Source organism: Leptodactylus fuscus, chromosome 8, assembly GCF_031893055.1.
Source record: "Leptodactylus fuscus isolate aLepFus1 chromosome 8, aLepFus1.hap2, whole genome shotgun sequence".
Classification (NCBI taxonomy): Eukaryota; Metazoa; Chordata; class Amphibia; order Anura; family Leptodactylidae; genus Leptodactylus; species Leptodactylus fuscus.
In genome coordinates, this window is record NC_134272.1 from 94,874,589 (window position 1) to 94,891,188 (window position 16,600).

At 47.2% G+C, this 16,600-nt stretch overlaps 1 protein-coding gene across 1 annotated transcript in view; it reads left to right on the forward strand.

Moving 5' to 3' along the window:
* GLI2 (GLI family zinc finger 2) overlaps window positions 1–16,600 on the forward strand; it is a 101,443-nt gene that overhangs the window by 61,857 nt on the left and 22,986 nt on the right. The window contains 4 exon segments of the mRNA XM_075284704.1: window positions 645–750; window positions 8,678–8,877; window positions 12,200–12,243; window positions 12,245–12,392. Coding sequence (XP_075140805.1) covers window positions 645–750; window positions 8,678–8,877; window positions 12,200–12,243; window positions 12,245–12,392 — 498 coding nt within the window.

Below are 16,600 nucleotides of genomic sequence, written 5' to 3' on the forward strand. Positions count from 1 at the left end.
GGAGGGGAGAGGCCGACTGTAGGACAGGGGAATACAATCTATTACTATCTGTTATCTGCCATGTCAGGAGAGGAGAGGCCGACTGTAGGACAGGGGAATACAATCTATTACTATCTGTTATCTGCCATGTCAGGAGGGGAGAGGCCGACTGTAGGACAGGAGAATACAATCTATTACTATCTGTTATCAGGCTGGCTGTAGGACCTGGAGCTTATGCTGTTGCTGTATACTACCTGCACTGGCCGTCCCTGTATCTTCTCCTCCAGGACAGGCAGCAGATGCGGCTCCAGCTGTGGCCCCGGCTCTGTGGGAAGAATGCAGGACAGGTGGTTGGATCTCACTGGATCCTCAGGCAGAAAATCCGCACATTGTTCTACAGGAACCAAACTGTGAGGGGCTTAAAGTGGTAGCACATTCCCGGGGGTGAGATAATCTGCCCACTCAGGGCGAGTAACCCCGTCACTGCTGCAGCCTCCTCTCCATGTGGCTGCAAGAGGGAAATTAGTTGAGAAACCCCATTCTTAGGGGGACGGAGCCCCAGATGTTTTCCAGATTACATGAGGATAATTTCAGACTGAAGCATTGTGTGAGGTTTCTATTCTTTGAGACAGTTTTGCTAAGTTTCCGCTTTTCCTCTCCCACAGACGCAGCACATCTCTTCCCCGCATTTCACGCTCCGTTCCCTATTGACATCCGACACCAGGAGGGGCGATATCACTACGAAAGCCACGCCATCCACGCCATTCATGGGTGAGTCTATGGTGACCTCGCTGATATAATGGTAATATAATGACATGGTGATCGGATGACTAAGGATGATGATATTGGGTAGGGGGTCCTCTGAGGGGTTTCCAGAGACGTAACATGAGTCTCCTGGGTCCCAGGGCACAATCTGTCCGTGGCCCCACCACTATAATGTGTAGCACTTGTGTCCTCATATTGGAAAGAGGTGCCTTATAGGCCCCCTGGTGCTACAAAACCTACACCCTCAGGTTACCCCCCACCCCCGCACCTGGTGGTCCATGGCCAGTAAGTGAAGGAGCCAGATGGATCCTGGCCAGAAGTGTTGACATGCGCCTCCTCGGTTCCAATGCAGACGCCTGACCTATAACGCCTTGTTTGTAGTTGTTTTGGTCTGGTCATACTATAAGGAGACCCGTTAGAGGCCCCTCAGTCTCCAGGGCCCGGGGGTCATGGCGTACTCTATACCCTCAGTCTCCAGGGCCCGGGGGTCATGGCGTACTCTATACCCTCAGTCTTCAGGGCCCGGGGGTCATGGTGTACTCTATACCCTCAGTCTCCAGGGCCCGGGGGTCATGGCGTACTCTATACCCTCAGTCTCCTGGGCCCGGGGGTCATGGTGTACTCTATACCCTCAGTCTCCAGGGCCCGGGGGTCATGGTGTACTCTATACCCTCAGTCTCCAGGGCCCGGGGGTCATGGTGTACTCTATACCCTCAGTCTCCAGGGCCCGGGGGTCATGGCGTACTCTATACCCTCAGTCTTCAGGGCCCGGGGGTCATGGTGTACTCTATACCCTCAGTCTCCAGGGCCCGGGGGTCATGGCGTACTCTATACCCTCAGTCTCCTGGGCCCGGGGGTCATGGCGTACTCTATACCCTCAGTCTTCAGGGCCCGGGGGTCATGGTGTACTCTATACCCTCAGTCTCCAGGGCCCGGGGGTCATGGCGTACTCTATACCCTCAGTCTCCTGGGCCCGGGGGTCATGGTGTACTCTATACCCTCAGTCTTCAGGGCCCGGGGGTCATGGTGTACTCTATACCCTCAGTCTCCAGGGCCCGGGGGTCATGGTGTACTCTATACCCTCAGTCTCCAGGGCCCGGGGGTCATGGCGTACTCTATACCCTCAGTCTCCTGGTTCCAGGGGTCATGGCATACTCTATACCCTCAGTCTCCAGGGCCCGGGGGTCATGGCGTATTCTATACCCTCAGTCTCCAGGGCCCGGGGGTCATGGCGTACTCTATACCCTCAGTCTCCAGGGCCCGGGGGTCATGGCGTACTCTATACCCTCAGTCTCCAGGGCCCGGGGGTCATTTGTACTCTATACCCTCAGTCTCCAGGGCCCGGGGGTCATGGCGTACTCTATACCCTCAGTCTCCAGGGCCCGGGGGTCATGGTGTACTCTATACCCTCAGTCTCCAGGGCCCGGGGGTCATGGCGTACTCTATACCCTCAGTCTCCAGGGCCCGGGGGTCATGGTGTACTCTATACCCTCAGTCTCCAGGGCCCGGGGGTCATGGTGTACTCTATACCCTCAGTCTCCAGGGCCCGGGGGTCATGGTGTACTCTATACCCTCAGTCTCCAGGGCCCGGGGGTCATGGTGTACTCTATACCCTCAGTCTCCTGGTTCCAGGGGTCATGGCATACTCTATACCCTCAGTCTCCAGGGCCCGGGGGTCATGGCGTACTCTATACCCTCAGTCTCCAGGGCCCGGGGGTCATGGTGTACTCTATACCCTCAGTCTCCAGGGCCCGGGGGTCATTTGTACTCTATACCCTCAGTCTCCAGGGCCCGGGGGTCATGGTGTACTCTATACCCTCAGTCTCCAGGGCCCAGGGGTCATGGTGTACTCTATACCCTCAGTCTCCAGGGCCCGGGGGTCATGGTGTACTCTATACCCTCAGTCTCCAGGGCCCGGGGGTCATGGTGTACTCTATACCCTCAGTCTCCAGGGCCTAGGGGTCATGGCGTACTCTATACCCTCAGTCTCCTGGTTCCAGGGGTCATGGTGTACTCTATACCCTCAGTCTCCAGGGCCCGGGGGTCATGGTGTACTCTATACCCTCAGTCTCCAGGGCCCGGGGGTCATTTGTACTCTATACCCTCAGTCTCCAGGGCCCGGGGGTCATGGCGTACTCTATACCCTCAGTCTCCTGGTTCCAGGGGTCATGGTGTACTCTATACCCTCAGTCTCCAGGGCCCGGGGGTCATGGTGTACTCTATACCCTCAGTCTCCAGGGCCCGGGGGTCATGGTGTACTCTATACCCTCAGTCTCCTGGTTCCAGGGGTCATGGCGTACTCTATACCCTCAGTCTCCAGGGCCCAGGGGTCATGGCGTACTCTATACCCTCAGTCTCCAGGGCCCGGGGGTCATGGCGTACTCTATACCCTTCAGGGTTGTCCTTGTAATGCACAGATCTGGTCTTTACGGAGGTGAACAAACATTACAAACAATCACCTCGAATATAAGAAAAGGAATTGTGGTTTGGATTTGTTCAGCGCAAACAAAACTGCGAATCTCGCGAGGTCGCCATCACATGTCTCCCCCCCAAACAGTTCTCAGCTACATCGGCAGATGAGTACGAGGTCGGGTTATAACAGGGGTAGATGAGCTTCCAACCATTTTGCCTTATTTTAATCTGCCCCTGGGGAGTGGCTTTTAAAGGGGTGTGGTTTTAAAAAATGGGCGTGACCTAAAATAATCAACATTCATCGTAATCGAGGTAAACTGTCGTAATTGTGGACGGAGAATGTCCTGCTGTGTCCTGACACTACTTATAACAAGGGGTTAATCTCGGGGTCGCGTCTTTATTATCCATGTACTTCTATATCCGCCAAAGTCCCCTTGGTCAGACGGTTGCTGGAATTTGTAGTCCCCCATATGTAGGGTTGCGATATATTGAGGGTTTAACCCTTCATGCCTCCTATGTTGGGGACCTCCTGGAGCCCCTCGTTCCTCTTCCAGCAGAAGACGCCATTTATCACAGTCACTTGTGTACGAGCCGCTCCTCGCTGCGATGATTAATGTGAGGTGACGCGGACCCTCATACATCAGCCCCAAATCCTGAGTGGCGGCATCTGCTCCACGTCCTAACTCAACTAATTACAGTAAATGAAGCGCGGCCATGCGCAGTGTCAGCCATAGGGGATGTGGCGGTGCGGGACGGCGGCGGGCACTGACAGGTCACATGACCTGGATTGTCACATTACAAGATCTCTGTTACAGTCAGTGAATATTCTGCAACAATCATGAGAAAGCGCCATCCTCAGGATAGACGAGGCATCACTTATATATCATCTCCTAGTGGTTTCCACCACTGACATAGACGTCACATGACTAATATAGGAAACCTCACAATCTCCTGATTGGGTAAAATGTATCACATGACAAATGAATGCAGCAATGTATAAAATGGAAAGTGACCCTGGCCTTGCCTGCTGGACCAATGCACCTCACTACTACAAGCAGCGCCACATCTGTCCGCAGGTTGTTTCTGGTATTGCAGCTCAGTTTTCTGCAGTTAATTAGATTGAGCTGCAGTACCCGACACAACCCATGAACTGATGTGGCGCTGTATAGTGAACAAATCAGCCATGTGACTTTAAGGCTAAGACCCCTCCCCACAGCTGTGAAGATACAAACGTCCGGAGCCGCTTCTCTTCTTGCTTCAGTTCTCACTCAGATCTGATGTGCGAGGCAGACCTGTCGCATGGCAGCCACGACAGACGACCGCCATCTACTAGTAGAAGGGAGGGGGGGGGGTTAGAGCACTGTATGGTCAGTTACCCCATATGACCAGGTCTCTGTCATGTCCATGACCTCTTCTCTATATGACAGTGTTACAACGTTGCAGATTCCTACTTTCCACACAGTGATACAATGTTGTAGATGCCCCCCCTTCTCTGGAGTGATACTATGTTACAATATTGCAAACAGCCCCCCTTCCTGCAGTGATACAATGTTGCAGACTCCCATCTCTCCACACAGTGATACAGTGTTGCAGTGACTCCCTCCCCGCAGTGATACAATGTTGCACACACATGGATGTAATAATCAAGGCGCGGCTCCTCCTGCAGGATAATGAGCGGCACGGCGGAGCGCTGCTTCATGTTTACACACGGGAAATGTCACTTCTGTTAATTACCTCCTGTAACAATGTATTCACCCCAGTAAATTAGACACAATCAAGATGCAATAGTAATTAGGGCGGATTTGCATGTGTACTCCGGGCGGCGGGAGATGGAGGGATTATGGATCACCTGGATGCCATCATTTATCACACAAGAAGATCAATCTCACATCCGGAACATTCCAGCACTTCTCATGTTCCGCAGAGTAAAGACCCTCAGTATCTCTGCTTGCTGTGAATGAATGGAAATTTTCATTTACATCCAGAATCTAAAACCTATAAAAGCCTGTACCGGCGAACTACGTCTCACAGCTGAGGGTTTGGTACAATTGGAACCAGTCCATACAATCCTCTGTGACCTTTACTACCTGCACTTTTATGTTGCAGCAAACTATCGGGACGGAAGAGAGTTTTATATCATTGTACGTAACACATGGAGGATTGTCTAGACATTAAGGCCAACGTAAAAAAAACGCAGCATTTTACAGCAAAGTGAATGAGATTGTGGAAAAGCCGTGGAAATTTTACCTGCCGAGATACAGCAAAGACGCAGTAAAAGGAACGTGGTTTCTTGTCTGCAGCATTCTGTAACGTGGAGCTTTAGCCTAAGGTCAGGGCCCCACGTTGTGAAAACCTCTGCGTATGACATTAGCTGTAAGGCGATCCTCCTTTGGGGTAATACGGACAGAAAGCTGAGAGAATCCCATTAGACAGGAGGCAGCAGTGCCGGACGATCAGATATCCCTATAGAGCATGTACTAGTGATGTCACTGTCTCCGCAGGTCATGTGACCACAGCCTGGTTATTAGAACCGCTTTAATATTTCTCGATTCTTCAGCGGCCGGAGTGGAAAATATTTGTCAGACTCCGAATAATGAAACACAAGAAGTGCCAGAAAGTCGCTGCGATCGCTGTAATGTTTAGACGTCAAGTCCTGGCCTGTCGCTTTAAGTGGCCGACGCTGCCAGATCTGTGAGTGCGGCCGACATGGCGACGTCTCCGTTACACAATAATGGGCATTAATTTCCCCCGTTCTGCCTAATTCCAGCTGTAGAAGATCATCTGACACCTGCTACTACAAAGTATCTGACAACTGCCAGCACTGCACTGGTATAGCTAACATCAGTGCCAGCTCCAGACCTACAACTATGGGGGACTACACATAGTAATGGGGACCGGGCTGGTATAGGCTGGGTGTATACTATATATAATTTTATATGTACAGCCGGTATAACCTGGGTATATACTGTATATAATTATATATGTACAGCTGGTATAACCTGGGTATATACTGTATATAATTATATTTGTACAGCCGGTATAACCTGGGTATATACTGTATATAATTCTATATGTACAGCCGCTATAACCTGGGTATATACTGTATATAATTATATATGTACAGCCGGTATAACCTGGGTATATACTGTATATAATTATATATGTACAGCCGGTATAACCTGGGTATATACTGTATATAATTATATATGTACAGCCGGTATAACCTGGGTATATACTGTATATAATTATATATGTACAGCCGGTATAACCTGGGTATATACTGTATATAATTATATATGTACAGCCGGTATAACCTGGGTATATACTGTATATAATTATATATGTACAGCCGGTATAACCTGGGTATATACTGTATATAATTCTATATGTACAGCCGGTATAACCAGGGTATATACTGTATATAATTCTATATGTACAGCCGGTATAACCTGGGTATATACTGTATATAATTCTATATGCACAGCCGGTATAACCTGGGTATATACTGTATATAATTATATATGTACAGCCGGTATAACCTGGGTATATACTGTATATAATTCTATATGTACAGCCGGTATAACCTGGGTATATACTGTATATAATTCTATATGTACAGCCGGTATAACCTGGGTATATACTGTATATAATTCTATATGTACAGCCGGTATAACCTGGGTATATACTGTATATAATTCTATATGTACAGCCGGTATGACCTGGGTATATACTGTATATAATTCTATATGTACAGCCGGTATGACCTGGGTATATACTGTATATAATTCTATATGTACAGCCGGTATGACCTGGGTATATACTGTATATAATTCTATATGTACAGCCGGTATGACCTGGGTACATACTGTATATAATTCTATATGTACAGCCGGTATGACCTGGGTACATACTGTATATAATTCTATATGTACAGCCGGTATAACCTGGGTATATACTGTATATAATTCTATATGTACAGCCGGTATGACCTGGGTATATACTGTATATAATTCTATTATGTACAGCCGGTATAACCTGGGTATATACTGTATATAATTATATATGTACAGCCGGTATAACCTGGGTATATACTGTATATAATTTTATATGTACAGCCGGTATAACCTGGGTATATACTGTATATAATTCTATATGTACAGCCGGTATAACCTGGGTATATACTGTATATATTTCTATATGTACAGCCGGTATAACCTGGGTATATACTGTATATAATTCTATATGTACAGCCGGTATAACCTGGGTATATACTGTATATAATTCTATATGTACAGCCGGTATGACCTGGGTATATACTGTATATAATTCTATATGTACAGCCGGTATGACCTGGGTATATACTGTATATAATTATATATGTACAGCCGGTATAACCTGGGTATATACTGTATATAATTCTATATGTACAGCCGGTATAACCTGGGTATATACTGTATATAATTCTATATGTACAGCCGGTATAACCTGGGTATATACTGTATATAATTCTATATGTACAGCCGGTATAACCTGGGTATATACTGTATATAATTCTATATGTACAGCCGGTATAACCTGGGTATATACTGTATATAATTCTATATGTACAGCCGGTATAACCTGGGTATATACTGTATATAATTCTATATGTACAGCCGGTATAACCTGGGTATATACTGTATATAATTCTATATGTACAGCCGGTATAACCTGGGTATATACTGTATATAATTATATATGTACAGCCGGTATGACTTGGGTATATACTGTATATAATTCTATATGTACAGCCGGTATGACCTGGGTATATACTGTATATAATTCTATATGTACAGCCGGTATGACCTGGGTACATACTGTATATAATTCTATATGTACAGCCGGTATAACCTGGGTATATACTGTATATAATTCTATATGTACAGCCGGTATGACCTGGGTATATACTGTATATAATTCTATATGTACAGCCGGTATGACCTGGGTATATACTGTATATAATTCTATATGTACAGCCGGTATGACCTGGGTATATACTGTATATAATTATATATGTACAGCCGGTATAACCTGGGTATATACTGTATATAATTATATATGTACAGCCGGTATAACCTGGGTATATACTGTATATAATTTTATATGTACAGCCGTTATAACCTGGGTATATACTGTATATAATTCTATATGTACAGCCGGTATAACCTGGGTATATACTGTATATATTTCTATATGTACAGCCGGTATAACCTGGGTATATACTGTATATAATTCTATATGTACAGCCGGTATAACCTGGGTATATACTGTATATAATTCTATATGTACAGCCGGTATAACCTGGGTATATACTGTATATAATTCTATATGTACAGCTGGTATAACCTGGGTATATACTGTATATAATTCTATATGTACAGCCGGTATAACCTGGGTATATACTGTACATAATTATATATGTACAGCTGGTATAACCTGGGCATCTTCTAGTATATAACAACATGTCTTGCTTTTTCCCCAGTCCTCCAGGCCTCAGTGGCAGTCCGGTCATCTCTGACATCTCCCTTATCCGCCTGTCTCCTCACCCAGTTGGCACAACCACAGATCTCCAGCATGCCCATCACTATGTGAGCCCGCACATGGAGCATTACCTGCGATCTGTCCATGGAAGCCCCACCCTGTCCATGATTTCGGCCGCCAGGGGGCTCAGCCCAGCAGAAGGTAGGTGATACTGTCATGGAACTGGATCCTGCAATGTCACATGAATAAAACGTCAGTTCTGTATATTGAGGTTCTGCCATATTTCTAATAGTTTTGTGCTTTTATTCCTCACTAGTTTTAAGATCTCTACTTGATGTCAGTGAATAGCCATATATTTTTTTTTCTTCTTTAGATTCAGATACTGAAAATGTGCCCTGTCCCTGTGCCCTGTCCCTGTGCCCTGTCCTTGTGCCCTGTCCCTGTGCCCTGTCCTTGTGCCCTGTCCTTGTGCCCTGTCCTTGTGCCCTGTCCTTGTGCCCTGTCCCTGTGCCCTGTCCTTGTGCCCTGTCCTTGTGCCCTGTCCTTGTGCCCTGTCCTTGTGCCCTGTCCCTGTGCCCTGTCCTTGTGCCCTGTCCTTGTGCCCTGTCCTTGTGCCCTGTCCTTGTGCCCTGTCCCTGTGCCCTGTCCCTGTGCCCTGTCCTTGTGCCCTGTCCCTGTGCCCTGTCCTTGTGCCCTGTCCCTGTGCCCTGTCCTTGTGCCCTGTCCTTGTGCCCTGTCCTTGTGCCCTGTCCCTGTGCCCTGTCCTTGTGCCCTGTCCCTGTGCCCTGTCCTTGTGCCCTGTCCTTGTGCCCTGTCTTTGTGCCCTGTCTTTGTGCCCTGTCTTTGTGCCCTGAGTGACACTTGTCACAGATAAGGGTTCACTTGTATCCCACCTAGATAATGGGAGACAATGCGGAATCCAGACTGATACATTGTAGCTGCACTATTACATTGTAACAGACTGGACAGGAGCGTTGCACTGCTATAGCATTCAGAGAATTGTCTAAACTGCATTGTAACAAACCCTCAGCTGTGAGAAGTAATAGGTGTATGCTATCCTCATTCTATGGATTAGTCCGCTGTTTCCATTCACTGACAGCAAGCAGAGATCCAAAACACTAAGGGGCAAATTTGTTACGACCCGACTAACAGGGAGCGAGATATCTATTAAGTGTCTGCGGCCTCTCCCCCACATTCACACAGTGCGACGGGCAAGGTGCGGATCTGGACTTGACGTACACACTTGGCACATGAAAGGTCCCTGCGCCCAATGTGTGCCCCAATTTCTGTACGTCAGTGTTCAGACATAGAGGTTCCTAGTCTTTTAGAAAGTTTGAGACTTTTCACCATCTTATTTTCCATAAATCTGGACGTCCCCTTTAAATGCTGAGACCTGCGGAGTTGGCAGGCGGAGGTGAATCTCCTGTTACACATCTGGCGCGGGATGATCACATTTTCGCATTCGATCTTGGTCTTAATCCTGGACTGTCAAACACTGAATGAAGTGAAAGGTTCTCCTAAGCCCTGGAAGTGCTGGGTGTGTCGTCACATTGTGCAGGAATCCACACAGCTCGCCCGGGCCCGTTACACACATCAATAGTCAGACGTACAAAGGGCCCATTTACAGGGGTCGTCTGCTTGTCACATAGTCATCATCATCTTGTCACCTGTCACTTCTGCTACAACTGCAGCCAAATCACTAGCCAGGCCCTTGTGCACGCCCGGTATACTATTAGGTCAGGAGGGTCCCAGTGCCCTCCTCTTGGCTGGTGACCATGCTCCGAGCACCAGTGGTCTTGGGATCTGTTGGGTTGCAATGGTTTACCCTTCATGCAGTATTACATGATAACTATTCGTATGAATGGCCAACCATGTAATCCATGAAGAAGTCTACAAAATGTCGCTAGTGGCACTCCTGTCTGACCCATAAAGGGCTGCTGAGTGTCGGACCCCCCTCCCTCCCTTCCACTATCCCATCTGTATCCCCAGCACTGATGGTCACTTTGTATCTCTCCTGTCTTCTTTCCTTGTTTCTCTCACTGCTTTGCAATGGGTGTCCGGGCTCTAGTATAATGCAGGGGGGGAGGGGGTGTCACTTCACGCAGATAGATCTCGGGCATTTGAAAACTTAGAACATTGGTTTTGGTGCCAAGTGAAGGATGTCGTTCTTACATTTCCTGCGTCTCAAGCTGTGCTGCCTGTACAATTTCCAGAGATATTCTCAGTTATCGGCCTATTTCTAGGCAGCTTCTCCCAGGCCTGATGATATCTCCGGAGTCATACAGATAGAGTCACCTTGGTGTTAGAGTCTCATCTTTCATGTGACACCAAAATCACTGTTCTAAGTTTTACAGCACCTGAGATATATCCATGTCATATTTACTTGATTTAATTGGGATTAGGTCACAATCTCCCCCCAGCCCCATGAGGACCCTGGACGCTCCCTCATGTAGACTGGACAGTCCCTTCTAGTTGTGCCCCTCTAGGTTTTATCGCTGTGCCCCTCCTGGTTGTTTCCAGGACCCTCTCTCTGTACGGACACAAGGACGTCTTCTACATTATAGATGTGAGAACAGACCGGTGATGGCTCAGACCTGATAGTTTGTGTTACACTTTCCCTACTTCTGGCCCAGGGTTGGGTCGGCCGCCCATTTCCCAGCACGTTTCATCATTAACTACGAGGCTCCGTCCATGTTCTCAGCCTTGAACATTTTCTCCTTGAATGGATTTGGACAGAGGGTGACACTATTTATTTTTCCTCCGGGTTCCCGCTTCCCCCCTCTCCGCGCTCCGGGTGTAGTTTTGAGGATTTGCAGCTGTGAGAAATTCTATAATTGGCTCTGGCAAAGTGCAGGGATTCAGGGAGCCAGACGCCGAGACTCACCGCGTCCAACACATCTCCAGGCCCATGTGTGTCTCCTCAGCATCACCCCGAGTGGATCCGACATTAATGAGGCCGTTTAGAAGTTTCCTACAGGATGGCGGCGGCGCAGACAGGAGCGTTCACACGCATCGGCCCCTCGTCTGCTCCCAACACACAACTAACGCTCCAGACAATGTAACAAAAGTCATCGGAAAATTTGTAACTTTTTGTTTTCCATCCCATATCTTATATTGTGCAGTGACAATAGTGTACAATAATATATAATACCTGAGCCTATCGTATGGATTCCAAATCTGCAAAATCGTATCTGACGTGAATCATTGGGAGGAGTCTACTAACCCGTGTACATGTGTTCTGTGGGATGCAGCACCAACAATGAGCGATATCATTGGCGCACAGATCTTTTTTGCACCAAATATGTGTCACATTGCCAATTCTCAGAGTGTAGACCAAGGGACCAGGCCCGGGACCCTCCGCCTAACAAAGTTACTATAACTCACTTACGCCAATCTTTAGAGGTCAGAGGTGCTTAACAGGACTATTCATGCCAGTCCTAAAGACTGGTGTACAAAACGCCAAGTATTAAGCGGGATGTATTGGGGGATGATCTGGTAACCCGGCTTTGCTCTTTCCTCACAGCTGCCCATGAGCACTTAAAAGAAAGGGGTATCTTTGGGATCGCTCCCCCCCCCACCTGGCGTCAACCCCGCGGATTACTACCACCAGATGACGCTGCTGGCCGGACACCCCAGCCCCTATGGAGAGCTCTTGTTACAGGCTGGAGCAGCAGGGAGCGCGCCGCACCTTCACGACTACCTGACTCCCATGGATGGTGAGTACCAGTGCGGGGGCTGGGGTGTATGTTATATGACCCTGCGCTGAGTGTACACATTGGGGTGCAGTCTGGATATTCGCTATCCTGCACGCTTTCCCATATCTCCCCTGCTGTTATTATAAGATGTGAGGTTGGGTCTGCAGGGATTCCAGCACAGATCAGGTTTCTGGAGTAAATCCCAGGACGTTCTCAGGTAGCTGCAGCTTTCATCACGTCAAGACTACAAGAACCTCCAGTCACCTCTCACCCCTCCGCCCCCGGCCATGTCTGCAGGATGATTCCTATACATCACATTCACATTCCTGTGCACCAACGTATGTGACTATGAAATAGTTGTGTATAGCGCCCCCTAATGGTCAATTACAGTAATGGGAACACTGTGGTAGAAGGGATATTGGATATGGAAAAAGTGCGGGATACGGAATATCCAGACAGCACCTCAATATGTATACGCAGCGTAGGATCATGTAAAATACACCGCGTCCTATAGGGGAAAAGTGAAATCAATTACTGAAACTTACTATGAAGAAATTATATAAGTCTGAGATACTGTCCACTAATATACAGTAACATACAGAGACATACAGACAGTAACATATAGAGACATATAGATAGTAACATACAATAACATATAGCAACATACAGAGACATATAGTAACATACAGAGACATATAGTAACATACAGAGACATATAGTAACATACAGAGACATATAGACAGTAACATATAGTAACATACAATAACATATAGTAACATACAGAGACATATAGTAACATACAGAGACATACAGACAGCAACATATAGTAACATACAATAACATACAGAGACATACAGACAGTAACATATAGAGACATATAGACAGTAACATACAATAACATATAGCAACATACAGAGACATATAGACAGTAACATATAGTAACATAGTAACATACAGAGACATGTATACAGTAACATACAGAGACATACAGACAGCAACATATAATAACATGGTAACATACAGAGAATATAGACAGTAACATATAGTAACATACAATAACATATAGTAACATACAGAGACATACAGACAGCAACATATAGTAACATACAATAACATACAGAGACATATAGACAGTAACATATAGTAACATACAGACACATATAGACAGTAACATATAGTAACATACAGACACATAGTAACATACAGAGACATATAGACAGTAACATACAGACACATATAGACAGTAACATATAGTAACATACAGAGACATAGTAACATACAGAGACATATAGACAGTAACATACAGAGACACATAGTAACATACAGTGACATACAACTACATATGGTGCTATATATTATTGTATAGTATCAGGCGGTATATTTCTGGTACTGTTACATGTTACAATGCGATTCTCCGCGGCCCGCTGCCGGTTCGCTGCCTCCATATACAATATTTAGCATTGTGCCATTAATTGCCTCCTGATGTGGGATTCTCGCCCGCGCCTTCAGACAGGGGCCGCAGTGTTTTCTTAAGGAGTGAGCAGATTAGAGTCTACCGGTCGCCCTGTCATCATCTGCCGCCTTTAATCAGGATCTGGACTCCATTTCCCCCTAAAACAAAACAGGCAAAAACGCTGCATTAATTATTTGCAGATTCCTGTGCGGGGGAAGGGGGAGGAGCCATGGGGGGGCCCCGACACATTAATGTGTTATTTAGAAATATCCGTCATACGTGATGTATGTGCTGCTGACAGGGCCTTGTGTTATATGGTCTGAGCTCTGAGACACAGTATATTCTATATATAGATGATGATGGTGGACGTGACCCCCCCAAACCACACCCCCCCCCTGCCCACCCACAAGGGGTTGTAGAGTCTATCATACATAAGGCTTTCTTATCCAAATATCTGACGCATTGTTACAATTGTATCCAATCTGTGAGATACCCAGAGCACTAAGCCCCTCGTGTCCTGATAGTTTGTTACAGTGTATCAGCGCAGGCTGTGCAGGCCCCGGGCCCTTTGTGGACACATCCAGGCCCTGGTTTTCTTCCTCTTCTCCCCAGGGGTTATTCGTCCTTGGTAGAAACCTTCTGTACATGTTGTCGTGCACATACTGGTCAGGGTACGGCCTCGCACGACCTCGCTCTCTGGATCCCGCGCACATTTGTCACGTGCGTGCAGCGATTTCTTGCCAGCGCAGACAGGCCGCCGTTTACTTTAATTGTCATCTCAATCATTATTTACAATAACATCACAACCGGATTAAGACTAAAACCCAGATCTGGGCGCAGGCGGAAAATCTGAGCCCGCGAGAGATCTGTGTCCAATGCTTTCCTTGAATTAACCCCTTGTCTGCTGTAGCCAATATAAAAGAGCCCGGCACAGTCTGGAGCTTAGAAAAGTGCAAACAAAAGTACAGTCTGCCCCCGGCCACTATGAAACGGCTGACAACAGGGAACAATAGACTTCATTCTACAGCGGAAAATAATTCACAGCTGTACAGTCCAGTAACATCTAATAAGAGGCCGCCATCTATTAACATCATCTGCATTTCATGTCTCGCTGTTTGTAAGATCTCTGCTTGCTGTCAGTGCATGGAAATATCTTTGTTTAAAAAAGAAGCTTAAAGGAATTTTCCAGGCTTAATAATTCATGACCTATGCTTAGAATAGGCGATCAATTGAAGATTGGCAGGGGTCCGACACTTAGGGACCCAGCAAAACGGCTGTCTGAGAAGGCCGCAGCATTCGGGGGAACCCTACAGCCTCTTCACTACTTGGCCTGATCATAGATCTGTCCCAAATAGGGCTGAGCTGCAATACCAAACACAGCCACTATGCAATGGATGGCACTGTGCTTGGTATTGCAGCTCAGCCCCATTCGGTTGAATGGGACAGATCTATGATCAGGTTTTGTGACCTATGAACATGATGACAGATGATCTGTGAAACAGAAGTGACGCTCTGCTGCTTGTCGCTGCTGATCTGAAGGGTTCTCGGGTGTCGGACTCCCGCTGTTCTTCAGTCAATCACCTATCCCATATATAGGTCATCAATTAATAAGTCCTGGAAAAGCCCGTTAATATGTCTCACAACTGAGAGTTTGTGACAGTGAATTAGTCTGGATGAGATACATCAGCGGCACCAAACTCGCTTCTGTCCTGATAATTCGTTGCAATGTATCAGTAAAGGCAAAGTCACAAGGCGATTGTGTAGCCTGGACACCATTGTTGTAATCCATTAGCTTGGAGATGTTCTGAGCCTTTATTTGCGCTTCCATTCACTGACAGTAAGCCGTGATCTGCTAATGAGTCTTTCTATAACGATGCAACTTCATTTACATAAATCCAGAGACCCCCTTTAAATGAAGGCGTCTTCCAGTCATAGGCGGCAGCAGGCCAAGCTCCTGACAGGGATCCCGGGGTGACGGTCTCCTAGATTTCAGGGCGTCTCGCCTTGGCGCTGGATTCCGCTCTCAGGATTCCAGTCTTGCCGGATTTGAACAATGTATAAACCATCATGACAAGTTTAAGTATTTAAAATCATTTTGGGTGCGGCGTCCAGGACTCGCCGGTGGGATTGGAGCGAGCGCTGAGAGCTGTCAGGTTCGCTCCAGTGAGTGCGAGGAGACGAGTGTGCAGAGAGAAGCTATTATACTGCACCCTCTCCGGAGGAAAACCGCCATACAAGTGTCCGATACTGTCAGCATAGGGCGAAGACAAAGAATGGGAGAAAGTCCACCGTGCAGGATCGCCTCCGATGTGGCTTCTCTAATATTTGTTTATAAAAGATAAAAATGTTTCACCCAAAACAGCAAAAACTGCACTTTGCAGAATAAACTGCAGAACGGACTGGAAAGGGGGTGGGGCATGAGGAGGCGGAGCATGAGAAGATGGGACATAAGGGGGTGGAGCATGAGAAGATGGGACATAAGGGGGTGGAGCATGAGAAGATGGGACATGAGGAGGCGGAGCATGAGAAGATGGGACATGAGGAGGCGGAGCATGAGAAGATGGGACATGAGGAGGCGGAGCATGAGAAGATGGGACATAAGGGGGTGGAGCATGAGAAGATGGGACATGAGGAGGCGGAGCATGAGAAGATGGGACATGAGGAGGCGGAGCATGAGAAGATGGGACATGAGGAGGTGGAGCATGAGAAGATGGGACATAAGGGGGTGGAGCATGAGAAGATGGGACATGAGGAGGTGGAGCATGAGAAGATGGAA